This window comes from Gopherus flavomarginatus, chromosome 5, assembly GCF_025201925.1.
Source record: "Gopherus flavomarginatus isolate rGopFla2 chromosome 5, rGopFla2.mat.asm, whole genome shotgun sequence".
Lineage (NCBI taxonomy): Eukaryota > Metazoa > Chordata > Testudines > Testudinidae > Gopherus > Gopherus flavomarginatus.
In genome coordinates, this window is record NC_066621.1 from 143064019 (window position 1) to 143091807 (window position 27789).

The following is a 27789-nucleotide window of genomic DNA, read 5'->3' on the forward strand; positions in this document are numbered from 1 at the left end:
ACGCGAGAGCAAACCGCGGCGAAGCTGGTCTCCTTTCCCGGTTTGCTCTCTCATTCCCCGAACCCCCGAACAAGCAGGTCTCCTTCCCTGCGGTTTGCTGGGTGGTTCGGGGAACGCGAGAGCAAACCCGGGAAAGGAGACCAGCTTCGCCGCGGTTTGCTCTCGCGTTCCCCGAACAAGCAGGTCTCCTTCCCTGCGGTTTGCAGGGTGGTTCCGGGAAACGCGAGAGCAAACCGCGGCGAAGCTGGTCTCCTTTCCCGGTTGGCTCTCGCGTTCCCGGAACCACCCAGCAAACCTCAGGGAAGGAGACCTGCTTGCTCGGGGTTCGGGAAACGCGAGAGCAAACCGCGGCGAAGCTGGTCTCCTTTCCCGGTTTGCTCTCGCGTTCCCGGAACCACCCAGCAAACCTCAGGGAAGGAGACCTGCTTGTTCGGGGAACGCGAGAGCAAACCGGGGAAGGAGACCAGCTTCGCCGCGGTTTGCTCTCGCGTTCCCGGAACCACCCAGCAAACCGTGGGGAAGGAGACCTGCTTGCTCGGGGTTCGGGGAACGCGAGAGCAAACCGGGGAAGGAGACCAGCTTGATTACCAGAGGCTTCCTCAGGTATGCTGGGATACCTGCTTATTCCACGGAGGTCAAGAAAAGCGCTGGTAAGTGTCTATATTTGATTACCAGCGCTGGATCACCAGCGCTGGATCCTCTACACCCGAGACAAAACGGGAGTACGGCCAGCGCTGCAAACAGGGAGTTGCAGCGCTGGTGGTGCCCTGCAGATGTGTACACCTCCTAAGTTGCAGCGCTGTAACTCCCTCACCAGCGCTGCAACTTTCTGATGTAGACAAGCCCTCAGGTTCTGTTCCAACTAGAAGCTGCCTTGCTCATGGAAGCGAGTTGATTCTTTACCAAAGTTCCCCCTGTGAAAAGCTTGTTTATACAGGTTGTATGCAGTACTGTGTCAATTTCACCCCTTGGGATTAGAGTTTGCTCAACTGTTTCAAATTTGAGGGCAAATTTTATTTGTAGATTCCACTGCCAGAAGAGACCATTGTGATCATCTAATTTAGTCTCCTGTGTAACACAGACCATAGAACTCCCCCTCCAAAATAATTCCTAGAGCAGGTCTTTTAGGCAAAACATCCAATCTTGATTTAAAAATTGTAAGTGATGGAGAATTCACTATGACCCTTTGTAAATTGTTCCAATGGTGCATTATGCTCACCATTAAAAATTTACACTGTATTTCCAGTCTGAATTTGTCTAGCTTCATGATTGTGTTCTCTCTCTCTCCTAGATTGAAAAGCACACTTAAATATTTAGTCCCTACATAGGTACTTCTAGACCACTGGTTCTCAACCTGCAGCCTGTTTGTGGCCCAATCAGCACACAGCTGCAGTCCATGTGACATCCTCAGGGCCATAAAAGTAGTATTGGATGTGGCCCACAATGGTAAATAGGTGAAGAACCCCTGTTCTAGACCAGTGGTTCTCAAACTAGAGCCGCCGCTTGTTCAGGGAAAGCCCCTGGCGGACTGGGATGGTTTGTTTACCTGCCATGTCCACAGGTTCGGCTGATCATGGCTCCCACTGGCTGCGGTTCGCCGCTCCAGGCCAATGGGGCTGGGAAAGGTGGCCAGAATGTCCCTTGGCCCATGCTGCTTCCTGCGGCCCCCATTGGCCTGGAACAACAAACCGCAGCCAGTGGGAGCCGCAATCGGCCAAACCTGCGGAAGTGCAGGTAAACAAAGTGGCCCTGTCCGCCAGGGGCTTTCCCTGAACAAGCGGCGGCCCTAGTTTGAGAATCACTGGTCTAGACTGTAATCAAGTCACTGCACTGAAGATGTTATTGTCCTCAATATAAATTTAAAACTCAGCTTTATGCCTCCAGATCTGCAGTCTCTCAGTGTAAAAAGCTACATACAAGTGATGTACCACTACAATCTTTGTTTAGCATTTGACTATTTTCTCAAATTTTTTTGTTTTAATAAGATCATTGGGGTATCTGAGCTCCTTTTAAGAGTTATCACACACTGATTTTTGAGATACCCTATACATAGAACAGGAAGTAACTGGGGTGATTTTAAGGTACGGTATCTTTTAAAATGCTGATCTTTTAAAAAGAATGAACACTAAGCATTCCCTGGATTTTTACTACATCAGTTACCACTACAGAGGCCACACAACTGGAAGTGAGCTGGATTCAACAAGTTGTTTATTAAATCTCAATCACCTACACCTGTGCACTCATCACTGAAGGCCCAATTTGGCTTGCAGAATCCATTGTTGGTGGCGATTCATGAGAAGAACCCAGATTTGATTTTAATGAGAGAGGCCAGGCTCTTAAAGTCCAGGAGCATTTGTGGCAGACAGACATTTTCCCCTGTAATTAGTAACCTTATTTTGGGGAGAAGATGGACACCAATGTCAAACCCCACAGAACCATTTTTATTTAGTCATTTCTCAGAGTACAACTGCACTTTTTAAGCAAATGAGTGCTTTATAAAGCTGTTTAATAAACTAAATTCCATAACGTGTAAAGGCAGTTATTTCTTTTGTGGTAAGAACACATGATTAGATGTCTGGGCCACACACGAAAGCAATTTTATCCATATTTCTTACCCTGATATGAAATATTCTGTATCAGCAAGACAACTTACACAGTCAACGTTTTTAAGGCACTGCATACTCTAACATATCCCAACTCACCAATAAGAGAAGTTACCCTGAAGATGTTACTTTTAAACTAATAAGCTCATTCAAAGATATATTCCCTATCAATGGGGTCCGTTCTCCCACTGGATGACAGCTAACTTCCACGAATGCTGAGTGAAGAGCACTATTAGTCCCCATACACAGATGGGAGCCTCTGATCTCAGCTGTATTTCCACCAAGAAAAACAGTGCATCTTGTTTCCTGCAAACTAAACTGAAAACTGCTGTACATTTGTGTAGACGGGGAAACTACATTTAATACTGGTAGGAAAGTGATGTTTGACTATCAAGAGCAGTGAGGCTTTTCCCAGCACACTGACTTGGGAGGAATTCCCATAACCAACCACCACTATTCTGTCAAGTTGTAGCTTTAGAGAGAGATGGGGTCTGGGTGTGAAGAGATAGGCAAGTTCTCTTATTAAAACTGTTATTCCCAAAAGCAACCTGCTAGGGAAACATTTATTTTGCATCTTCATTAGTTCAATGAATACTGGCAAGGCTGGTAAATTTGTTACACTCATACTGGAAACTTCATGAAATTATGGCTAAATTGAAAAGTAATTGTTCCTAAACAACTGAATAGACCTCCCTAGCTAGTCTCTGATTTTATTTTATACTGAATTAAAATTAACTTGTGCATAATTAAAATGAAACACTTTCCTTTTAAACAAAATACCATACCACCCACCACTGCATTACATATCAGTTTATGGTTTTGGTACTGGGATACTAAGCAACCAGTTAAGAATTAGAGTTTAGTGGCAAGAGTGATATGACCAACAGAAAGAGTGAATGAAGTGTCATCTACTGTATTCACAAATTTGTATGAATTACCAAAGTGTATAAGAAATTAGTTTACAGCAATTGCACGTGAAGTTAATTCCCCCAACCTCTTATGTTTCTGCAGAGCAGGGTGGTGAATATGGTGGGAACATAGTAAAGTTAACACTATTTGCTACATGGTATGAATGCAATACTAAACAAAAAAAGGGTGATATTTACTGCACTGTCAAATTCCACATTTGCAAATGCAAACAAGAAATTAGATACAATTTTTATTTCTGTGACCAACATTAGAAGTATCTTGAACCCAATTCTGCTTCATCACAGTGCAGAAGGACAGTAATATTTCAAGGATTTATTGAGGCATCTCTTTACATACAAAAGTAGAGATTGAAGAAAAGCCAGAGTAGTCTATACACAATGCAGTCTGTGTACATTCTGAAGCTGTATCTTCTCAGTAGCTATTTATACATTTTCCCAACTAATCCCTTATCCAATGATTTAGAATGTTTTATACCATCGGAATATCTAGATTAATTATTAGAACCATTAACATTGAGCACATATATTTATACCCTTCAATTGCCAAACAATCCAGATGGCTGAGAGAATGTGACCTAAACTGGGTTTGCACAGTTTTGGGGTACAGACTATTAACTGGGGAACTCACATGGTTTGAAATGGAGATCTTAGCACAGGATAACCAATGCTGCAGCATATTTAAGACTAAAGATCCCAGGTGAAATACTGGCCTATCTGAAGTTAATAGCAAAACTCCCATTGTTCTGCAAGACCAGGACTTCACCCCTTGTTTTTGAGATGTAATACTTAGGGCACATTTTCTTGCTCTTCATATTCTTTTCAGATACTGAACCCACAAAAAAAATTAAAGAATGGAACAAAAGCAAAGACTTTTAAAAAACACATTGAGGGGTGTTAGGGCAGATCTAAGCAGTGCTCTGAGCAAAAGACACTGAAGTGAACATGAGCGAGTTCATGCTTTTAAAAAAAAAAGCAAAAATTATCTTTATTCAAAATGGAGACATTATTGCTGCTAAACTTCTGCTACTGGCTGAAAACAGAAATGACATAGGAAATGGCGAGACTGAGATGAACTACAGAAGCTTTTAAAACTCACTATAAACTTTTTTGTCCTAAATGTACTGCAGCGTTAATGGCTATACTGAAACAGTTTTACAGTTTTAAGGGAAAACCAGTGTTGTACAGTTTAGAAAGCCACTCCAGAGGTTAATAAAAACCCCAGTCTGAGGGAAAATGTATTTCCCACTATCACATGGAGCAACAGTTCTCATTACAAACCTCATCTTCAACTAATAATATAAAGAAAAACCCACCAAACCCTTCTGTTCTGTACTGGAAACATACTTTTTCAGCACACTTAGGCTCCAGTCCTGCAACTGCATCAGAGTGAGCTGACCCTCGAGCTTTCACAAGACAGTACTTAGTCATCAGAAATGACCCACCACATTTATAAGAACATTTCAGGAGTATTCAACACAGTAAATGTTGGTACTATAAGAAATGCTCAACTTATTTCTTAAAAGAATACAGAGACACTGGTTCTTCAGCTACCTTTCCCAAGGTGCTACTTTACAAGTTTAAATGTAAAGCATTTCTTTCTACAATGTCATCTGTGCAAATATGTATCTGTAAGTAATATTGCACATTAAAAAAAGCTTTGTAGTGAAAACAGGACTAAGACGACATATGGCGTTCTCCAAACAGAATAAAAAGCTATCTTTACAGTAAATGCTAATTTAAAGAATGCCAAGATTATTTAAAATCTAAGCACATAATACTGACAGAAAATGTTAAATTGGACATTATACATATAAATTACATTTGCAAATACTTGTAGAAATTTTAAACAGTTAATACTCTTAATTTCACAAATCAGCTAGGTCATCACTGTCAAACAAAGGATCTAATTAATGAATTAAAAATGCCCCCCCTTCCTCCAACAGAAAAATACCATGGAGAAACAAAAAGGAAAAAAAAAAAAAAAAAACTTGCAGTCTTAGACAAAGCACTGGAAAGAGTCAAAGCATTTCAGCTTATAGAGGTAGTACTAGCCACATCCAGCTAGAAATACATTATATTTGTACTATGATGAAATAACGTAGTAAAGTGTAGAAAGACTATAAAATTTACAAAAATAAATAGTTCTGAATGCTTTAGAAAATGCAAGATACTTCACTGACAAGTATCTTGAGTCTGCTTTTCCGACCAAAGGGAAGTGACATTTGTTTTAATATTTTTAAAATATACCTATATCTCTAGTAATGCTGATGGATTTGCACAATCCAAATATGCAACTCCAATGTATGCCAACTTGGCAAGTATTTTAATATTAAAAATAAAATCTAGGCTTCATAAGAGGATTCACATTTGAAATTCATTTTGTATGTAAATTCTTCTGACAAATTAAAAATTGCACATAAACATTTACTCAAAGGGGGTGAGGGGTGGCGGGTAAGGATACGTGCATGTCTTTATGTCACTACACACACACACACGCACTCCCAGAAGGAAAAAGATGATTGCACAATTTATCAAATAAATTATTTTTAAAAACTGCCACTTTTTTTGATTTATAATAGACATTTTAAGAACTACTCATGGACAACTGTGTTTTGTTTTAAAAGAAATTCCTTGCAGCTTTCCCAGTGGCTTTATCCTCAAACCAATGTTAAGTGGCAGTACAGAAAGTATCTTTGGTTAAAAAAAAAATAAATAAATATCAAGATCCAACAAGAATTTCCATGATATGGTCCAACTCACTCAGATCTGTTCTACATATCGGAATATTGTTTGTTGAGGAAGAATTGCAAGATGGGAAGGTTTTCAATGTTTCTTCTGTAGCAGCAGAAGGTGATCTAGGTGCCATTAGTAGGGGAGAGCAGAAGTCTGAATCATACATTGAAGTGTCAATATCTTCAAAGATGTCATCTATAGCCAAATCTTTTAAGTAACTGGTCGAATTTGAAATTTCAAAGGAACCAAATACACACTCAGCTCCCTTCAAATCTTGTCTATCATCTTCTAGCTTGAGACATGTTTTCTCTGGAGACTTCAGCGGCTCATCATCTCCAGCTGGAACCAAAGAAGTAGGTGGACTTATATCTTCCATGAAGTCCAAATCCTTCAGAATAGATGAAATGGCAGATGACATGTCATCATCTGAAACCATCAGCAGGCTATTTTCAATTGGGCCTTCTGCAGACCATGAGTTACAACAGTTAGACTCTTGCTGGCTGCTACCTGAAGGCAAATGTAAAGAAATTCCAGATGAATCAATTCCTGGGTAGCTGTGAGGATGGGGAGCAATGCCACTACATACATTAATTGGCTGTTGGCTACTCTCTTGCCTCATTTCCTCCTGAATTTGCCTTACTGTGTTGGCTATGAGCACAGAACGGTGTAAGTTTGGTTCCACCAGCGTTTTGTAAGTTTGTAATTTAGTGAGGCACATATTCAGCACTAACTGCCTCTTAAGTGGATATGGCAGATTTCGACTGGAATCAAAGGCACTTGAGAGACCAGCCATGTTCTCCTCATAGTCACTCAGCTTGCGTTTTAGGCCTCTCCCCAACATGAACCTGCAAAGGAAAAATTCTAGTCAATCTTTTACACTTTCAATTAAGCATCATAGGAAAACAGCACACTTTTACAAAAGCTATATTCCTAACAGTGGTCAATGAGGAAAGTGGAGACAGTCTGTCTAAGTTAATCAGTGCTAATGAGAGCTGATCACACATAGCTAAGGGAGCATATCCTCTCTTCCCCAGAAGTTTTTATTTCTATTTAGATTCCAACTAGATTCCCTAATAATGCTTACAATTTTAGATTAGAGAAAAAAATACTTCAGTGATAACTACAAAAAACTGCATCAACAGGACCATATTGAGGCTTTTTAATAGCTGATAATTTTTTTAACTGAACATTTTGCAGGCTTATAGATCAAGTATTTTGGAATAAAGCTCACAACCTTTCCAGGCTAGAAAGACAGAATTACAGAGGAATTCAATGAAGATAGGAAAAAAGTTTCACAGCTATCCTGCCAAGTAAAGAGAGGTTTATTATTATAATTGCCTTAGCTATAATGAATATTTCACAATTTGCATTATGGTAGTATTCACTTGTTGTGGATACTATAGTTAAGCTTTCAAAATAGGTTTCATTAACCTTATTTTCATATGGTCAAAGCTTCCTAAAAATACACCTTGCAGGCTGAAGTTTCTTTTCCTGAATTCCCCTTCTCTCCCAACTGGAACAGGAAGCTGTCTGAGTTGAGTTCACCACAGTCTCTCCCCATGCCATGAAATTTACAAGATGGATTTTGAGACTTGGCATGTAGAGGTAGTAGCTCTCACTGAGCAGATCAGCCACTAGGTATGGTTATATAATAAAGTTGTGAGCAATAGAAAATGAGCTACTACACTCCCACAATAGAAAACTGCATTCAGTCAGTGTTCGAAACACAAGGTGGGTGAGGCAATAACTTTTATTGGCCCAGCTTCTGTTGGTGAGACACGAGCTTTCAAGCTTACACAGACCTGAAGAAAAGTTCTGTGTAAGCTCCAATATCCTGGGACTGACGTGGCTACAACACTTCAGTCAGTGTTCATATGTAGATGTGCTTCTTGCGTACATACATGTGAAGTGCACCCCATTTAATGTATACCAGTAAGCACCAGTCAGCCCAAAGGACTTAGGAGCATTTAAGTTCCTTCATAAATGCAAACTTCTCAACGAATGTTATCAGCACTTATGTTGCCTTAAAACATTACATCAGGGATTTCAAGCCATTTATGTGCTTATGCCACTAAATGTTCAGACAATTTAAAAGTACAGGCAGTGAAAAGGCAGCAGGGAAGGGGTCCAGATAGGACAGGCAAGGGAATGTGGCTGCAGGACAGCTCTCTTCATTGCTGGTCAAGAATCCTGCCAGTCATTACACCAAAGAGTGAGGGATTTTGATTCATGGATAATTATTTTTTCTGGGGACTAGAACACTCCAGACTACTGTCTAAGACCAAGAACAAAATCAAACGAGAAGCCTACAGTCTCCCTTAATGAGCTAAGTGGAGAGCAGAACGCATCATGCTGTTTCATTCCCAAATGGAAGAAGTGCAGGTTGAAGCTTATTGAAAAATCTTAAGGGGAAAGAACAAGACTGCTGCTTCTCAGTGATGCTACTGGAGAAGGTAAGTGGAATTGCATGGCACCAGAGATGACAATTGCAGGCTTCTGTGGGCTCTCGCTGTCAGATGATCCCACAGATGTTAAGGCCTTGAAAACAGAGGTATTCATCTTGGACTCCCCAGCTAAGGTCCCTATAAGCTGCATAGCAGCCTATTTAGCACTATGCAGGCACTCAGGGAACCCACCCAGGGACCTGCTGAGGCCAGGATGCCCCTCTCCCCTGGCCCCAACCTAACCCAACCCCCAATCTGCCACAGTGGCCCTCCGGCCCCAACTATGCCACGGCCATGGGCCCAGGGGCCCCTCCCCTGGCTCGGCCCCAGCCCAGGCCTGCGGGGGCGGGGGGAGGAGCATCTATCCTGCGGCCCTAGCCTCGGAGCTGCTGCAGCAGGGAAGAGATGCTTTTCCCCACAGCCTAGGTGCTGCTGTGGGGAAGAGAGATGTGGGGGAGTCCTCACCCCACCATAGCCCCAGAGGACCCTCCTGCACCCCTCTGCCCCAGCCCAGAGCCCACACCCCCCCGAGTCCTCACACCCCTGTACCCTAACCCTCTGCCCCAGCCCTAAGCCCCCTCCCACCCGCCAAACCTCTCAGCCTCACCCCCACCACATGAATTTTGTTATGTGCACTGACCGATATGAAGGTGATGTGTCACATCACCTCAACAGTGGTGCACATAACAAAATTCATTCCGCACCTGGGTGGGAAAAATTAGAGGGAACACTGCTCCCCAGTATAGGTATGTCGCTCCCCCCACCCCCACCCCAAACTGCCCACCTACAAACAGTACCTAGAATTCAGTCTTCCTCCCAAAACTGTTCCATAACTGCCAACGTTTATATAAAACCCCATAAATTCCTGGATCTGTTCTTACTCATCAAAACTGATTTTTCACAGATTTATAGACTCCAAAGCCAGGAGGGACCATTATGATAATCTATTGTGATCTCCTGAATAACACCAGCCAGAAAACTTCCCTGAAGTTATGCCTAGAGAATATCTTAGAAAAAACATCCAATTTTGATTTAAAGATTGCCAGTGATGTACAATCCACCACAACCCTTGGTAAATTGTTCCATTGGTTAGTTACTCCTCACTGTTAATTACTTTAACTTGAAGGGGAAAATAAAACTGTATGCTGGACTATTTCAGTCCCATAGCTCTGAACATACTAGGAATTTTGTACTGCAGTGTAAAAGTTACTATTCCACTGTTTTGTGGGGGGAGGAGAATGTGCTGTAGTCCTTAGTAAGAACTAATTGCCAAGTTTCAGCTTGAGAAATTCAGCAGCGAGTAACATGTTCATTATAACTTCATAAAATCTTACACCAATCCTCCCTCTACCCTTTCATCTCAAAAAGTGAATAGATTTTGCTTCATATTCTCTCCTTCAGCCCCCTCTCCTCAAATTCACCTACCGCCTGAGAACTCACACAGAAAATTGTATATGAAGATTTTCAGAAAGCTAAAAGGGAGGTAAAGTTTTATAATGAGTCTCAACATAATACTAACTATACAATTTATAAACCACATATTTTGCTATAACAGACAACTGCTCACATTTACATCATGCAAATAGAGAGAACACCACAGAAATGCCTACAAATAAATCAGAGACGAGGTGGGTGGTGTAATATCTTTTATTGGACCAAGTACCTTTCCCAGACCTGAAGAAGAGCTGTGTGTAGCTGGAAAGCTTGTCTCTCACCAACAGAAGTTGGTCCAATAAAAGATATTACCTCACTCACTTTGTCTCTCTAATATCCTTGGACTGATACAGCTGCAACAATTCTGCATACCTGCTCAAACAAATTAGGGAAATATAGCCTAGATGAAGCTACTATAAGATGGGTGCATAACTCATTGGAAAAGCATTCCCAAAGAGTAATCACCACAGTCAAACTGGAAGGGCATACTGAATGGGGTCCTGCAGGGATTGTTCCTGCATACAGTTCTGTTCAATATATTCATAAAATGATTTAGATAATGGCACAGAGAGAATACATTTATAAAGTCTGTGGACAATACCAAGCTGGGAGGAGTTGCAAGTGCTTTGCAGGATAGGATTAAAATTCAAGATGATCTGAACAAACTGGAGAAATGGTCAGAAGTAAAGAGGATAAAATTCAACAAGGACAAATGCAAAGTACTCCACTTAGGAAAGAACAATTAATTGCATGCTGTGATAGACCCAGGCCAGTTGGGAACAGCAGAATAGTAGAATGGAGATATACTGGCCAATGGATAAGCAGTTTTCTGTTCCCTAAGTGACCAGAGCAGGGGCTGCTCCAAGCTAATGAGAACACCTGACTCCAATTAACCTGCTAAGCACCTGACTCCAATTAAGGCCCATCTGATGCTATAAAAGGGCTCACTCCAGTCAGGGCAAAGGGAGCCAGAGAAGAGGAGGTGTGTGTGAGGAACTAGGAGCAAGAGGTGTGCAAGAAGCTGAGAGTGAGTAGGCAGACTGCTGGAGGACTGAGAAGTACAAGCATTATCAGACATAAGGAGAAAGGTCCGGTGGTGAGGACAAAGAAGGTGTTGGAGGAGGCCATGGGGAAGTAGCCCAGGGAGTTGTAGCTGTCATGCAACTGTACCAGGAGGCACTCTAGACAGCTGCAGTCCACAGGATCGTGGGCTGGAACCTGGAGTAGAGGGTGGGCCCGGGTTCCGCCCCCAAACTTCCCAACCCCTGATCAAACACAGGAGGTATTGACCTGGACTGTGGCTTCTACCAGAGGGGAAGGTCTCTGGGCTGTTTCCTGACCCACAGGGTGAATCTGTGAGGTGAGCAAATCCGCCAATAAGCACAGGACCCATCAAGGTAGAGGAAGAACTTTGTCACAACGCATACAAAAAATGGGAAATGACAAGTAGGAAGGAGTACTGCGGAAAGAGATCTGCGGATTATAGTAGATCACAAGCTAAACACGAGTCAGTTTAACACTGTTGCAAAATAAAGCCAACATCATTGTAGGATGTATTAGCAGGAGTGTTGTAAGCAAGACACTGGAAGTAATTCTTCTGCTCTAATTCATGCTAAGTCCTCAATGGGAATAATGTGTCCACCTCTGGGCACCACATTTCAGGAAGATGTGGGACAAATTGGAGAATCGCCATCATTGTCTAGCCTAGCAGTTGTCAAACTTTAGCTACCCAAGGACCCTCATTTTGATTTAAAAAATTTTCATGCTCAGCCCCTGCCCCTAGTCCACTCCTTCTAAGGTCCCACCCCTACCCTACCTCTTCCTGTCCCCGCTCCACCCCTGCCCCTCTTCTTCTCACCCCTGAGCAAGCCCTATCCCCGCTCCTCCCCGTCCCTCCTAGTACCTCCCTGTACACTGTGGAACAGCTGTTCAGCCATTTGCAGGAGACGGAGGAGTTGATCAGCAGGGCCAGTGGCCCTGGACATGACTTGTGGACCCTCTGGAGTACCCTCATGGACCCCCAGGGGTCCACTGACCCCAATTTGAGAAACCCTGGTCTAACTTGTTCTTAAAGACCTCCAAACATCTTTCAGGGATGGTCTAATTATTACTTAGTCCTGCCTTGAGTGATGGGGACTGGACTAGATGACCTATTGAGGTCCGTTCCAGTCCTGCACTTCTATGATTCTATGAAGTGGCTCAAAACAACGACTTGATATTAACCAGTCCTACTACTATACACATTAGAACAAAAAAAAAAAGCAGTTCTGTATTTGAGTTGAGTATTTTTTCTACTTGCTTGCAGTAGAGAGAACACAGCATGGCTAACATTCAGCTAGAATATGCAGTTCGGGGGGGGAAAAAAGGACTTCAGTTTCTGCTGAAGACATTGGTAAAGCCTGGACCTGGTTTTGTCCGTACAACTGGAAAGAGTTTACTCCCAGACTCAACATAAAATGTTAAACAATCGAATTAGACACCCAGTGGCAGATTAATGTCAGATCCTTTGCACGCCAGGATCCAGGCCCAGCACACTGTAGAAGGCCTCCTGACTTCCCTTTCATGTGAGTACTGGGTACAGTCAGCAGTAGTCCAGATGCCTACTTTAGCTGCCAGACCATTACCACACATTATCCATTAAGACAACCTGCTGCTAGATTTCTGGTTAGAGGGGAATGGAGGAAGAAAGCCCCCTTCACCCTAGAGGATGATCCCATCTCAGATTTTCAGACTTTCAAACATACTGCAGGGCTTCCAATGCATCCATCTGCCTGGACCATACATTTAGTGTGCATAGCCATCTAGCCAAGTGATGGCATCTTCAGTGGAGTGATGCAGCTCTTCTAGGCCACCGCTGAAACTAGTCAGCAGGCATTTATTGACAGTGGGTGTCACTGTCTGTGTTGCATCACAATTGAACTGAATCAGAACATAACTGAAGAGTACTGTCTAAGGTAACAGGACGCAAGAGATGGAGCAGCAGGGGGAAGGAGGACACTGTAGATGGTAAAGGAATGAAAGTGAGACTCCCTCATAGTCTGTGTATTTGATGTAGATGTTCCTGGAGGAAATCAAATTTGCCACTCAAATGAACTTTTAAGTTACAGGTGGGGCTAGTAGTTCTGCCTATTGTTAAGTTGCCTAATACTTTCCATTATAAAGATGTTGCTTTCAGTTTGTCAACTGTCTGGGCAGAAGTTTTCCACAAAAATAGTTCAGTTTTTCAAAGAACACGACTAGAGACTATACTGAACAAATCACCTAAATCAAACTTTTAAAAAGTGGCCATTAACTGCATCTCTCTTTTCTTCTGGGTGCTCAACTTAAGACATCTGGAGACTGATTTACAGAAATGCTGAGGACTTAACTGTAGATCAAGTCTATAGAAAATGTGCTTTAAACATATACAATGCAAAAATAATGTGAAATACTCAAATCAGATCCTACATTATTCTAATTTTGGGTGACTAACTTGAGATTCTCTGGCAATTTGGGGCACAATCTTGAGGCAGGGGGAAATCTATATTAGGAATAATGTCACTACCCCATCCCATGGGAGCCTTGTGAAAATAGTTTAATTAGTGTTTGCAAACCAGCCATCTGCTATGGTGATGAGTGTCATAGAAAAGCCATGAGAAAATATCTAATTCTGTAATCAGTGCAGGGTTTAGATAATGTGCAGCAAAATGACCTGGAACCACATGCTGAACAAGGATAAAAAAATACTGAATAGCTTACCCGTTCAGGGAGCGTCATCCATCCTGACACTGAATGAAAAAAACAGTATGTGATCACTTAAATAAAGACTCTCTTAATACATATGGACAAGAGGGCCAAATTAAGGTTGTATAGGACACCAAAATCTAGTATTTCTTGAGTGTTTAAAATAACTAGAAGGTTGCGAAGTCAATGTAATTTTTCTGCAATACATATTTAGGCTTCATCGTCAATTCAGGAACCTTTATAAGTAATCAATTTGACTAATATGGATAAACGATAATCCCTACATTCTCTCTCAGAGAGGTGCACAGTCTTTTAGTTACTGCAAAACCACCAATTTTAGTAGAAGACACTCAGCTAAATTCCAGCTCAGTGCTGAAATTCATGAAAGTTGCATGACAGTTTTATATAGTTTAACTTTTCATTTCACATAGTGTGCCTAGCACACTAAACTCCAACACACACATGCATTAATGCCCTCCCTTACCTCCTCCCACAATAGCAAAACAAAACAAGTTCCACCTCCTTAACACTAGCAGTTCTAGATATGTTCAATACAGTTTGAGTGATTGTAGCTTTCTAAACATTACATTTAACTCTTCTAATACATGAAGAGTGAGACCAAAGCAAATTTGTTTTTAACCAAATCTATTTCTAAATCCATAAAGGGGGAGGGACTTTTAGAATACCTAGTCTTATTTGCAGCAGCCTTTATACCTGTTTAATGTGGCTGTCTGCTTAACTAAACAAATGCTGCAAGTCTGTTTTTAGAAGCTAGATAATTTTAGAAGTATAGAAATTTTTAAAGAGGATAATAAAACCAAAGCAGCATTGCAATAACTCTGCAGCTAACGTTTTCACTAGTAACCATAATACTACCGTCATTTTACACTTCAATTCTGTGTCAAATACACTCAAACATTGACCTACAAAGGCATGAAGCCTCTCTTACCAAATAAACCACATTTAATCAGGCCTTTTGCTTTACTTTCTAGTATAAGATAATTTGTCAATTTGTTACGAGTATATCTTTTAACAAGCTGCTCCAGGTTTCTATGGATAACTTACCTTTTAAGAGTATTGTAATTTTTTCTAGGTACTCGTTTTCAGTGCTGCTCCATTACACAGCACGGAACTATGACCACATTGTTTAATTTTGTAATCTACTTCGCACTATAATTTTTGTTACAGACGAAGAACCAACCTCTATCAATTCCATACCCAGATAATCCTATGTTACTGAGTGACTGCTCTCCAGTTGTCAGTCCTTTCAAACAGCTGACAGAACTGTACAATCTGGACAACAGAGAAGCAAAAACTGGACATGCTAGAATTGTTAAGAGGAGCTTCTGGAATCTGCTGTGAAGTGTATCCTTCTCGCTTTAGCTTAATTCCAGGAAGCTACTCAACACTCAAAAATAGGGCCCTAGCAAAATGATCATGTGGTTACTGATTTCAAAATTCCACTGTAAATATACAAAGTGAGCACAGACTAAAGCCTATGTCAACATAAACCTGAGATTTGTACTTATCCAGTTAGAAATGAAAGGACGAGTTATAGATTACACTTTCCTTAAATTTAGATAAGAACTAGAACATGTTCTAGAAAATAATTTAGAGTCTCCATTGGAGTCTTGGTCACGACACACACAGAATAATTAAAAATAGGGACTTCTACACTTAAGTGTTTTGGGTACTGTCCTCTCATCTATTTAACCAAAGTTAGCACACAATGTGAACCAACATTGAGTTATACGTCATTTATGATGGAAAGCTTACATTAAGAGTTTAAAAGCTTAATTACTTTTTGCATAGTAAGTCAAAAAAGCTTACTTTTCACTGTTAAGAGGGCCAAATATTCCCATCCATGTCAGTAAGGCGAGAGGAGCTCACATCCACAGATCCAGTCTGGAGCAGGTGCTGGCTCAGCAGCATGCTTTCCACTTAAGACCCATGGTAGCTCCACAGAAATTTTGCCCCTTTGGGTTGGGCAAAAGCAACTATAGGCCACAATTCTAAACTCTACTCAAGTATGAAGGAAGTGGGAGGAGACAGGAAGGTATGTCACTGATCAACCATAAGCAAAGAATGCCAAATGGGAAGCCTGGTTAGAGCAGGCAGCGATGCAAAAGAAACACTCAAGTCTCCCAGAAATGTTGAGAAGCCTGCGGCAGATTATATAAGTGCTACAATTTTAGAGGAAGACACCAGCTCCATCTGTCACAGGGACTGATGCTGCAGAGCAGCTGCTGCTGACATGTGGTGAGGAACTGCAGTCACAGGAGGAAAGCAGTGAATGACTGAGTTGGAATCTCCTATTTCTGCTTGGGCAAGCCCATTTCCTTGTTTCCTCTTTCTCCACCTTTCATAAAACATCCCACTAGAAGTATGCAACATTGCTAAACTTTAGAACTGCATGTGGTGCAAGTTTCAACAAGAGCAAGCTTCCAAGAAAGTGCATTTATAGAATCTAGGACTGTATACAGTGTGCACACTTTTCCTTCTCATGAACAACACCCAACACGGGGGCTAACATATTCATTTGCTGTTACAATACATGCTGATGGACATGATCTCTAAGGAATCATTCGGCCTGTATTATGCAGGTGACCAGACTAGCTGATCACAATGGTTTCTTCTGACTTTAGAACAGGGCTGGGCAAACTATGGCCCAGGGGCTGCATCCAGCCCTTCAGATGTTTTCATCTGGCCCTCGAACTCCCGCTGGGGAGTGGGGTCCAGGGCTTGCCCCACTCTGGCACTCCAGCCGGGGCACCCCTTGAAGCAGCAGCATGGCTCCCATCCGACTCTTAAGCGTAGGGAAGCTGCCCCCACCCCAAGCACCTCCCCTGCAGTTCCCATTGGCTGGGAACTGCAGCCAAACAGGATCTGCAGGGGCAGCACACGCAGAAGGAGCAGCGTGCAGAGCTGCCTGGCCATACCTCCATGTAGGAGCTGCAGGCGGGACATGCTGCTGCTTTTGGGAGCTGCTTGAAGTAAGTGCTAGCTGGAGCCTGCACCCCTGACCCGCTCCAACACCCCTACCCAAGCCCTGATTCTTCCCCCTCCCCCGCCCTTCAAACCCCTCGGTCCCACCCCAGAGCACCCTCCTGCACCCCCAGCCCCACCCCAGAGCCCTCACCCCCTCCTGCATCCCAACTCCCAATTTCGTGAGCATTCATGGCCCGTCATACAATTTCCATACCCTGATGTGACCCTCAGGGCAAAAAGTTTGCCCACTCCAGCTTTACAATCTGACTTGGCTTTACTGGATCTCCTGGTGAGTTTCTTTCTGCACAAGGGGTCACTTTTACAATCATCTTTATTGAACTTATGCCTATTTAAGGGCATGTCTATGCTACAAAATTAAGTTGACTTAAGTTAGGTCCACCTACAGTAACCACAGTAGGTAAATCAGATCTTTGTGTCCACACTACGCTCCTTCTGTCTGCAGTGCGGGTCCTCACCAAAAGCACTTGCACCGATTTTAGTGGGGCCTTGTGGGGCACTGACAACCGCAGCCCCACTGCCCTGGGCCAACAGCCGAAGTCTCAAGGCTGAGAGGGCTCCATCTGTCAAAGGCAGCAACAGGCAATATAAGCAACACAGTGTCTACACAGACACTGCGTCAACCTAACTACATCAACCTAAATGCTACTCCTCTCACGGACGTGAAGTTATTAGGTCGGTGTGGCGGGCGAGTTAAATCGGTGGGCGGAACATTGCAGTGTAGACATTTACCCAGTTCGGCTGACATAAGCTCCCCTACGTTGACCTAACTCTGTAAAGTAGACCAGGCTTAAGTCAGGTATGCTATCTTGTGGGAACAGCCACAACAATCATGTTTGCCCTTCTTATTTCCAAGAATTAATTAACTAGAATAACTATACCAAGAAAGTCAAAATCAGAAACACAGAGCTGGAAGGGACCCTGAAAAGTCATCAAGGCCAGCCCCTTGTGCTGAAGCAGGACCTAAGTAAAACTAGACCAGTGGTCCCCAACGCAGTGCCGGCGGGTGCCATGGCACCCACCAGGGCATTTATGTGCACTCACCTACTGACAAGGGAGCGCCCTGCCAACAAGGAGCGCAACTGCCAGATAAACATATCAGCGGCAACGCTTCTTGATGATGCTGCTTCTCGGTGGCATTTCGGCGGCTGGTCATCTGACGCCCACCACACTGAAAGTTTGGGGACCACTGAACTAGACCTTCCCTCATCGGCATTCATCCATCCGTTCTTAAAAACTTCTAGTGATGGAGATTGCACAAGCTCTCTTGGAAGCCTATTCCAGAGTTTAACTACTCTTACAGTTGGAAAGCTTTTCCTAATATCTAACCTAAACCTCCCTTGCTGCAGATTAAGCCTCTTACTTCTTGGCCTACCTTCAGTATATATAGAGAACACCTGATCACAGTCTCTTTTATAACAGCCCCTAATATGTTTGAATACTTATCAGATCCTTCCTCAATCTTTTTTCCCCTCAGGACTAAACATGCCACTTTTTTTTTAAACCTTTTCTCATAGATAAGGTTTCTAAGCCTTTTATCATTTTTGTTGCTCTAGTCTGAGCTCTCTCCAGTCTGCGCACATCTTTCTTGGTGTATGGTGCCCAAAAGTGGACACAGTACTCCAACTGAGGCCTCAGCAGTGCTGAGTATAGCAGAACAATCACCTGGCTATACAAACTCCTGCTAATACACCCCAGAATTATATTAGCCTTATTCACAGCTGCATCATGTTGACTCATTCAGACATGGCATATAGATTGACTGACATGCTTTCAAAATTTCAGATTTTAGAGTGCCCATATGCCTGTACAAGGCACTTAAGATAAAACACCTAAAAGACAAGTCTCAATGCCCCAACTTACAATATAAGTGATGGACTAGACAGACAAGAGGATAGGGCAAGAAAGGGCACAGGTTATGGAGATTTTACGTGATGACCCAGTTTAAGTTTTCATTCATCTTGGCGGTACCTTTCTTTTTTGTAAACGCTCATTTAATGCAGGCAATACTAGAGAAGTGAGACTTCTAGCAATAATTTGAATTAGGTGAGGGTGAAGAGTTGGGGGCTTGAATAGATTCTGAAAGAGTGGTGTTCCAAGCACTAGAACAACATACGAGGAAGTATGGAGACATCAGAGACATAAGGGTGCTTACAGTAAGTCAGCAAATTAACAGCGGTCATCTAGAAAGGAAGTAGTTGTAGCTGACTTTTAGAAAGTTATAATTCAGAACAATCAAATTGTGCACACAGCTAGTATATGTAACTGTGTGAACTTGTTATCCTCATCTTTTCTCCTTCCCTGCTACTATTTGCCACTTATCTATCCACCTGTGGTACTTATCTGGCTCCCATCACTGTAGTATCTGAGCATGACAATCTTTAATGTATTAACTAACGTACTTGTTGCATCCTGTCTTAGGCTGCAAACATCCAAGGGTAAGGGAGTATATGTACCCACATTTTATCTCAGCACCTAGCACGGTAAGGTCCTGACAACTGGAGGTTGAGTATTCCTGCAATGGCTGCTCCCTCTCCTCCTCACAAAAGAGAGACAAGAGCAGCAAAGGAGGTAGCGAAGCTAGTGTTGTTAATGGAGCAGAGATCAAGGGACAAAACAGAAGTGACCAGGTTGGACATTAGGAATGGATTTACACTGACAACCCAAAATAGCTTACATAACACAGCAAGGTGTGATTGGATAATCACAACTGGTGTCCTGCTAGCCAAGGTCCCTGAGGATTTTACAGTTCAACTCAGGTTTCTATTAACAATTGGGCTGGGTCATTTTATGAGGTGAAACAAGAAGGATTAAATATATTATACTAAATGATAAGATATGACTCTAGATTTACGGACAGAACGAGACAAAGAAAAGCATTTTCTTTTTATTTTAGCCAAACGGTATGAGAGATTAAATAGGAGCTATGCATGTCTGAAATAGTTTAAAGAGGACTATTCCCACATACTGCCTTGACTCTTTGTTGCTTTCAAAAAAAAATCTAAGCTCCTGTACAGTGAAGTTATCTACTGGAGCTAGAATCCAAAAGGAAATAGCTCCTCAAAAGGGGGAACAGATAATGTTAAGTGATTTTAGAGCAGGACATATTTTTGGTCCCCAAATGCTGACAGATGCTTCAGTTAACTTTTAATAGTAATAGAGGGACTTATCTGAACACAGTGACAAGATTTTCCTAAAATTACAAATGAGGACAATCCACCTGCCAAACAATGTTTTTAATACAGACAGGATTCTAAAGAGCACTAAATGAAATAAATGGAGAAACAATAGCCTTGGTAAAGCACAAGACTGGGAGTTCAGTTCTATTTTATAACTTCTCTGCACTAGTTTCAGTATCTATAGACACAGGAGAATTCAGACTTTTACAGGAATGTTACAAAGCTAAACTAGTGTTTGTAAGGTACTAAGGTCCTTGGATAGAAGGAGCTACTCAAGTGACAAGTTTTACTTTCATCTAAAAATAAGAGGTGAAGAGTGGAAAAGCTGAGCAATAAAAATAATTAATTATGCTAAGAGACTTTCTACACTAAAAAGACCCCCAGTCACAAGTCATTCTTTGTAAAGCAACGGTAATCAGTTTTCTATGTACAGAAAATGAACAGTTTTTCACTTACTGCTACTTATTAGTTTCGGTATGTCATTCTGGGAAAGAAGCAACTCAGTCAGGATTTATATTTTTACCTGCTATAACTGCATGGTGTGATGTCTCTGGGACTGCTTATAGCAATAAACAAGTAGTACTCTTAGAATCTAACATCTATCACTAGAGTCACTTGCAGGAGAGTAATGAGGTAGCATGGCTTTTAGAAAAAAAAACCTATATCTTTCAAAAAGGTTGTCCCCAAACTTGTGTCATTTGTGCGTATGACTCCACTTTCAGCTGTGAACCCTGCAAGTATGTACCCTTAGTGTATAAAAAGTGTTGCAGCAGCTACATTTCAGCTAAGATTTTTGGGTGAAAGGTTTCAGCGGGAAGAAGGGGAGGGTTGTCATTTAAGCTAAGGCAGAACAGAACAGTTCAAAATTTGAACTGAACCAAACATGATCAAAAGTTACTAAATTTAGAAACTGCAGGAAAAAAAGTTTAACTAATTAAATTTGAACTTTTTAACTGTGGTTCCACCGAAGCAAAATACAGCTGGACTGACAAACTAAATAAAAAATCAGATTCAATGTAATGCCTATTACCAGCTTTCCTTACTTGATAGAGAAGGAATAGTTTTTTTCCAACTGTTTTCTAAGTCACCTACCTACTCAAGATGCAAAACTATTGCATGTGATCAGATATATAATGCCATAGACACAGGACCGGCGCTAGGGGTTTGAGCGCCCTACGCGGACAGCAATTTCGCCGCCCCGCACGCTGGTTCCGCGGCTCCGGTGGAGCTGCCGCAGTGGTGCCTGTGGAGGGTCCGGTGCTCTGCGGCTCCACTGGAGCTGCCGCAGTCGTGCCTGCGGCAGCTCCACCGGAGCCACATGAGGAGCCGACTCTCCGCAGGCACCACTGCGGCAGCTCCACCGGAGCCGCGGAACAGCAGACCCTCCGCAGGCACCACTGCGACAGCTCCACCGGAGCCACTTGCTGCCCCCTCCGGCGAAACGGCGCCCACCAATTATTCTAGCGCCCTAGGCGATTGCCTAGGCTGCCTAAATGGTAGCGCCGGCCCTGCATAGACAGAAACTGCATATAAGTTGCAGTGATTCACATGAAAATCCACTGTCAGGAGAATTTAGATTATTCAGAATGATGAAATGCTAGTATGTGGATTTGGTAGAGAATCAAAGTTTCCACCACCAAAATAAATACATGTAACTGATATGGGGAGGGGAGGGCAGCAGCAGTGTTTTTCCTCATACATAAGGCCATACATTTTAATATGTCACACAATTCACTGAAGTGCATTAAAACATTTGACTGGGCCAAACTGGGATTCATTCTTTTGATCACACCCAAGATCTTATGGTAGAGCAGCATATATCAGAAACACTGCCTCACGAGAGAGTATAGTAATAACAAACCATAGGTATGTCAAACACACAACACACACACAAACCACCTGCAACCCCACAGCAACAAACCTCAGAACCTGGGTGTACAGATTTGGGTTCATACTACGTAGCTAAAAATAGCAGTGTACATGTTTGCAGTCCTGCTGGAGATTGGGCTCTGAAGCTAAGCAAGAGGGGTGGGTGTCTGAGCCCAAAGGGGAACATGTACATTGCTATTTTTACTGCTCTAGTGCAGTGATTCTCAAGCAGGGGTATGCAAAGGTTTCCTGGGGATACATCAACTCACCTCGATATTTGCCTATTTTTCCCAACAGGCTGCATAAAAACTCTAGGGAAGTCAATACAAACTAAGATTTCATACAATGACTTACGCACACTGCTCTACATACTATCCACTGCCATGTAAGTGCAACATTTATATTCTAATCAATTTGTTTTATATGGTAAAAGTGAGAAAGTAATTTTTCAGTAACAAGGTGCTGTGATACTTTTGCATTCTTATGTCTGATTTTATAAGAAAGTAGTTTTTAAGTGAGGTGAAACCTGGGGGTATGCAAGACAAATCAGACTCCTGAAAGACGTACAGTAGTCTGGAAAGGTTGAGAGCCATTGCTCTAGCATGAGCCGGAGTCTGTAGTCCCAGATGGTTTATTTTTATTTTTTTGCACTGTAGACATACCCCCATAAGGCCCCCCGATTCCTGCAGCTGAAGGGTCTGCCAATGAACATGCACCCCAGAGCTCACTGTAGGATTGGGGCCCTAGTTATTAAAACCCAGAAAAATGGGGTCTTATGTAAACAATTTATTGTAACACATAGGCCTTGGCTACACTGGAGAGTTGCAGCGCTGGTAGTGGCTTTACAGTGCTGCAACTTACTCCCCGTCCACACTGGCAAGGCATATACAGCGCTGAATCTCCCTGGCTACAGTGCTGGTTGTACTCCACATGGACGAGAGGAATAAAGAGAACAGCACTGGTGCTGCAGCGCTGGAGTGCCAGTGTAAACAGTGATTAATCTTACTACACTGTAACTGACCTCCGGAACCTTCCCATAATGCTTTTAACTAAAGAACTCTCTTTGTTTTGTTATGATGCCTCTCTTTGTTCTGTTGTGAACTCGGGGAGCTGCTTATCCGAAAAACAAACACAGCTACTGTGTGCTGGAGCAGAGGCAGGCAGGGAATGTCCACAGCTAACGTTTGCTTAAGGAGAGAAACAGGGGCGGGGGGGGGTTGTGTGTCCCTCGGAGCAGCTGCTTATCTGGTCCGAAGGCTATTTGCATTTAAGAGTGAATGAGAGAGGGGTGGGGGAAGTGGTCGGAATTTGCAAAGCAGGGAGCTGACACAGCGTCGGTTCCAAAAATCCACTCACTCTCTCCCCCCTAGGCTCCCTGTCACACTCCACCCCACCTCCCTCTTTTGAAAAGCATGTTGCAGCCACTTGAATGCTGGGATAGCTGCCCATAATGCACCACTCCCAACATCGCTGCAAATACTGCAAATGTGGCCACACTGCAGCGCTGGCAGCTGGCAGTGTGGCCACAGTGCAGCGCTTTTCCTACACAGCTGTACGAAGACAGCTTTAACTCCCAGCGCTGTACAGCTGCAAGTGTAGCCAAACCCTATAATGTTTAAGTGAACAGAAACTCACATAAAACATGTCATTCAAAGCAAATCTGAAGATTTTATCCTATCCGCTAAGCATAGGGAAGCCCACTGTCATTTTGGACTGTTGATTTTACCACAAAAAGTTATTTAGAAGCTGGATATTAAGTCTAGCTACAAGCATAATAGAAACTCTGCAGGTAAAAATAAGATTTCACAGAAAAAAAAAGTTACCTTTACAAGTTAGAAAGGTGTTCCAGGTAGGAAGAGTCTAGATTTTGTTTAAAGCGCATTCATCCGAAAAGGTGTTGAACTATAAAACTGTGATAACAGCCCAAGTCATCCACTTCAGTAGAATGATGCAACTTTAGGACAGAATTATAAAAATGATCTATTACTATGACATTGCTTTACAAAAAAAAAGTTCGACTATACTAAGAGACAAATTTAAGACTACTTTCTTAAGCTGACATTTTAGATATTCAGTGCTAACAGGACAACTATAAACAACTGAAAAACCTGAACTGATAAGAGTCAAAATTAAGTTCATTCAATGCCTTGGGCTCATAAAATATAAATTAGAATTTTAAAGTGTCAGTATAGCATGTTAAACGGTAATTACCCTCCATAATTAAACATGGAACAAAAAACTGACCACCACGTACCAGTTTCGGAGATATTAATTTTGTATCATCTTATCCAACATGCTGCAACAACAAACTCCTCTCTTTCAGAGGATTTCTAACATGACCATAAAGACAACAGGCAGACCAAGTTATAAGTAAATCTTTCTGGATAACGTACATATTTCAAAACTGATATCTACTGAGAGATGGCATTAGGCATCCAGATTTGGATTTTATTAGATTTTTGTTTAATGAAAATATTTTTCACAGTAATTACCCAAATTTCCTCATCTTCAGTATATACAAGGCCACTGGGGAATACAGTGAACTGACCTGAGCCATAAATTTGCAGATAACACACAACATAGTATAATTTTCATCATACCCAGAGAGCACAGAGTGTGGGGTTCATCAGTGCACAACAGAAACTGCAACTTGGATTATAACAAGGTGGCTGAAGCTCAAGTGATGCTAGTAGACTAGGCGAAGGCTTGAGGGTGTAAGTAAAAGGGACTGTTCAACCTCCACTGAGGTCCACAAACTGGGTTGCTCTGATAGTCTCATTTATTCTTGGGAGCAGATCCTCAGCTGATGCAAGTTGTCGTAGCTCCAGTGACTTCAGCTATCTGCCCCCTGGAATCCCATGTACTGTTGGTAGTTGAGTGCTTTTTCAGTCTGTGCCTGGAATGTTTCTTCAAACTTGGACCTAGCCACAGTAGTCTGTCTGTCTGTCTAGAAAATTCAGCACTGGAGTAAATATCAACACTCTATCTAGTTGAAAACATATTCCTTTGTAACCAAGAACTAGCTTTTAAGTTCAAAATCTTCATTTCAACAATCATACTCAATTATTCATAAACCAATATTTTTGTTATTGGCAAGTACATTTAACATAGCAATTAGTTCTAATATTCTAACAACAGAGAACATCTTACTTTCTTAGCATCTGGCTACAGAGAGCTCTGTAAAATGTTTGCTTTTCCACTTCAAAATTTCACCACACAGGACCAGCTCATAAAAAGAGAAGTAATAATTCAGCAGAACACCACCCTTGGTTTGAGACTGCCAATTTAACCCAACTCCTCACAGAAATTGGGTTTTTGAAGATCTGCACCATTCTTCACAAGAAATTAAAATAGGTTTTTAACACTGAGTAGAACATTAAAAAAGCATGACTTTTTCTTGTTTTGTTTAAAAAAAAAAGGCACTAACATGGTTGATACGCCTGAAAGTTAAATCTACTTTAAAAAAAAATCTATTTGTGAAGCTCATGGGGAATATAGCCTTTATAAGAATGCTAATGAGATTTCACATTTTAAATGGTCAGCCCAGCACTCAAGAACAGCTGTGAAGCAGGCAAGTCAGTGTGCACACTCACATAAGAAAGGATTTTAGTTTCAAACTTGAGATTAATAAAAAGATTTCATAATGCAAAAGTGGTTTTTAACAAAAGTTAAAAATATGTAATATCCTTCAAAATTTGATCTCTGGCTGGAAAGACTGTTGGAATTCAAGGTGTATTGATCTTAATTTCTTTACATATAGACCTTAAAGAACTATGTAGAGGATTAGTTATTTGGAAAGAACAGGAGTACTTGTGGCACCTTAGAGACTAACAAGTACTCCTGTTCTTTTTGCAGATACAGACTAACACAGCTGCTACTCTGAAACCTGTCATTATTTGGAAAGAGAGTATCTTTTCCTTAACTATAACTCATTTTCATGCTCCAAGCCACCAGTTTACCAGTCTTAGTTTATTTCATACTTGTATGCAATGAGTGACAGTACAAAATACAAAAGTCTATCAAACCCAAGTGGCCTATATACTAGAAAGCATTTGTTTTTAGCATAAGCTAGGAACCTAATTGCTTATTCTGTAAAAAGTTATCAGTTTTATAGACTATAAAAATATATTCTTCTTCCTTCTGTCTCCCTCCAATTCTATGTTCATTCTTTCAGTACCAATTTGTTTGTGGTCCACTTTTAACTTAAAAACACTGTAGTAACTTTTTTTTATATTATTTCAACTTGACTGAACTTAATTTAGTGCCCACAGAACTGAGACATCTAACACACTTGGCTGAATCAGATATAAAAGAAAAAGCCACCATGCAAGCTTCCCATATAGCTCTGTAAAGGCACCTCAATTCTAAATTGCTGCAGCCTCTCTCAATAAACTGCAGCCCTATCTTGAGCAGAAATTATTAATCGTGTTTATTAGTGCAGCAAATTTGCAATATGCGTATAAGAGACTAGGATAATAGGTGAGTATGAGCCATCTGCTGGAAATTGAGGCACACTTGAGAGCTTATAAAGAAGATACGAGGAGACATACGATAAAGGTACAAAGCAGTTATGTAGCGGCTGCAATTAGCATTTTTCCAAAAGGCAGTATGATTAAAAGCTAAATAATTGCAAATGACAAAGCACACACAGACAGGGACCAAGAAAGATTCTCTTCCCTGACGCCATCCCTACAGCTACTATTGCAAATGCACCATTTATAATAAAGCCCAGGGGAGCCTGCCACCATCTGGCCTTCGTGAAGAGAGACTAGACAAGTTGGGTACTTCCCGAAAACGGCTGCCTGCGCCGCCCCCAGCAGCAATGAGCAGCAGCAAAACCAAAGATAACCTTGGGCTTCCTGAACTGTGAAAAGTTCCTCTCCTCCCCTTCCTCCTGCCTGGTTTTCCAGCGATTTCAACCAGGCTAATTACAACTGATCTGAGCGTTTCATCCCTGCCCCGACTGAACATCGCCAGCCAGGTGCCCCCTCCCAGAGATCCTCCCCGCAGCCTGCCAGGTTCCCACCCCCCCAGACCCCTGCAAGCAGCTAGCCAGCCCGACCCCACCCCCCAGTCAGCCAGGTCCTCCCCCCACGTCCCAGCCACCCAGGTCCTCCTAGCCAGGACTCGCCCCCCCATAGATCAGGTTCCCCCGTGGCCCCCCACATCCCCTCAGGTCCCGTCCCCGCCAGCCAGCCCCTCCCTCCCTCCCTCCCTCCCTCCCAGTCCCCCGCCAGGCACCGCACCACCTTTGCTCGGTCGCCCCGCTCCAGCCGATGCCTCACCTGGACGAACAGCGAGCGGGCCGCCCGCTCCTTCGCAGGCTGCTCTGCCCTCCCCAGCCAGCCGGGCTCCCTCAGCGGGGCTGGGACTCGGACTCCTTCCAGGAGGAGGCGAGAGCCACCCCCGCCGGGCCCCGGCCACCTCAGCTCCTCCCCTCCGCGCACGGTGCCACGGCCAGCCCGGAGGGGGGGGGGAGTTGCGCGCGCCGCGCCCGCCGGCAGCAGGCCCTGCTCCCATTGGCCAGCGGCTCTTCAAGCCAGCCCAGCAACCATTTTCTCACTGGCCGGCTTGGTTTGGGGGGTGGGCTCTGCCTAACCAACAGCCGCGACCAATCACAAAGCCGCCGGAGCCAGAGAGGGCGGGGTGGCTACCCCTCTCATCCAATTGGAATGGGCGCAGCCGCAGTTCCGCCGGAGCATGCGCGCCCCTCCTGGTCTTAGAGGGACGGGTCTCCTCCCGCGCAGGCAGCGGTCCTGGGGCAGCGTGGTGCCGTGGGAGGAGTGCACGGCTTAGCCCTGCTGCAGCTGGGCGCCGTGGGCGTAGCAGCCAGCAGCGACGCGGGGCTGAGCAGGACTTCTACCCTCCG

The 27789-nt window shown here is 43.0% G+C and overlaps 1 protein-coding gene across 10 annotated transcripts; it reads right to left on the reverse strand.

The window, feature by feature from the left end:
- Positions 1–2489: 2489 nt before the first annotated feature.
- On the reverse strand, positions 2490–27362 carry LOC127050958 (SERTA domain-containing protein 2-like). Of its 10 annotated transcripts, none has more exons than XM_050952725.1 (4): positions 27206–27362; positions 24175–24863; positions 23744–23874; positions 2490–7110 (listed from the first exon to the last, which is right to left on the reverse strand). In XM_050952725.1, exon 4 carries the CDS (start codon positions 7104–7106, stop codon positions 6252–6254), a length of 855 nt encoding a protein of 284 aa, XP_050808682.1. In that variant the 5' UTR covers positions 7107–7110; positions 23744–23874; positions 24175–24863; positions 27206–27362; the 3' UTR covers positions 2490–6251. The 10 variants fall into 10 exon arrangements, with proteins under 10 accessions (XP_050808682.1, XP_050808679.1, XP_050808678.1 ...); XM_050952722.1 differs by having other exon boundaries at positions 24521–24867; XM_050952721.1 differs by having other exon boundaries at positions 24175–24867.
- Positions 27363–27789: the final 427 nt, after the last annotated feature.

What these genes read in the sequence shown, in the direction of transcription:
- LOC127050958 (XM_050952729.1), bottom strand. Translation starts at nt 7,106, where the DNA reads ATGTTGGGGAGAGGCCTAAAACGCAAGCTGAGTGACTATGAGGAGAAC.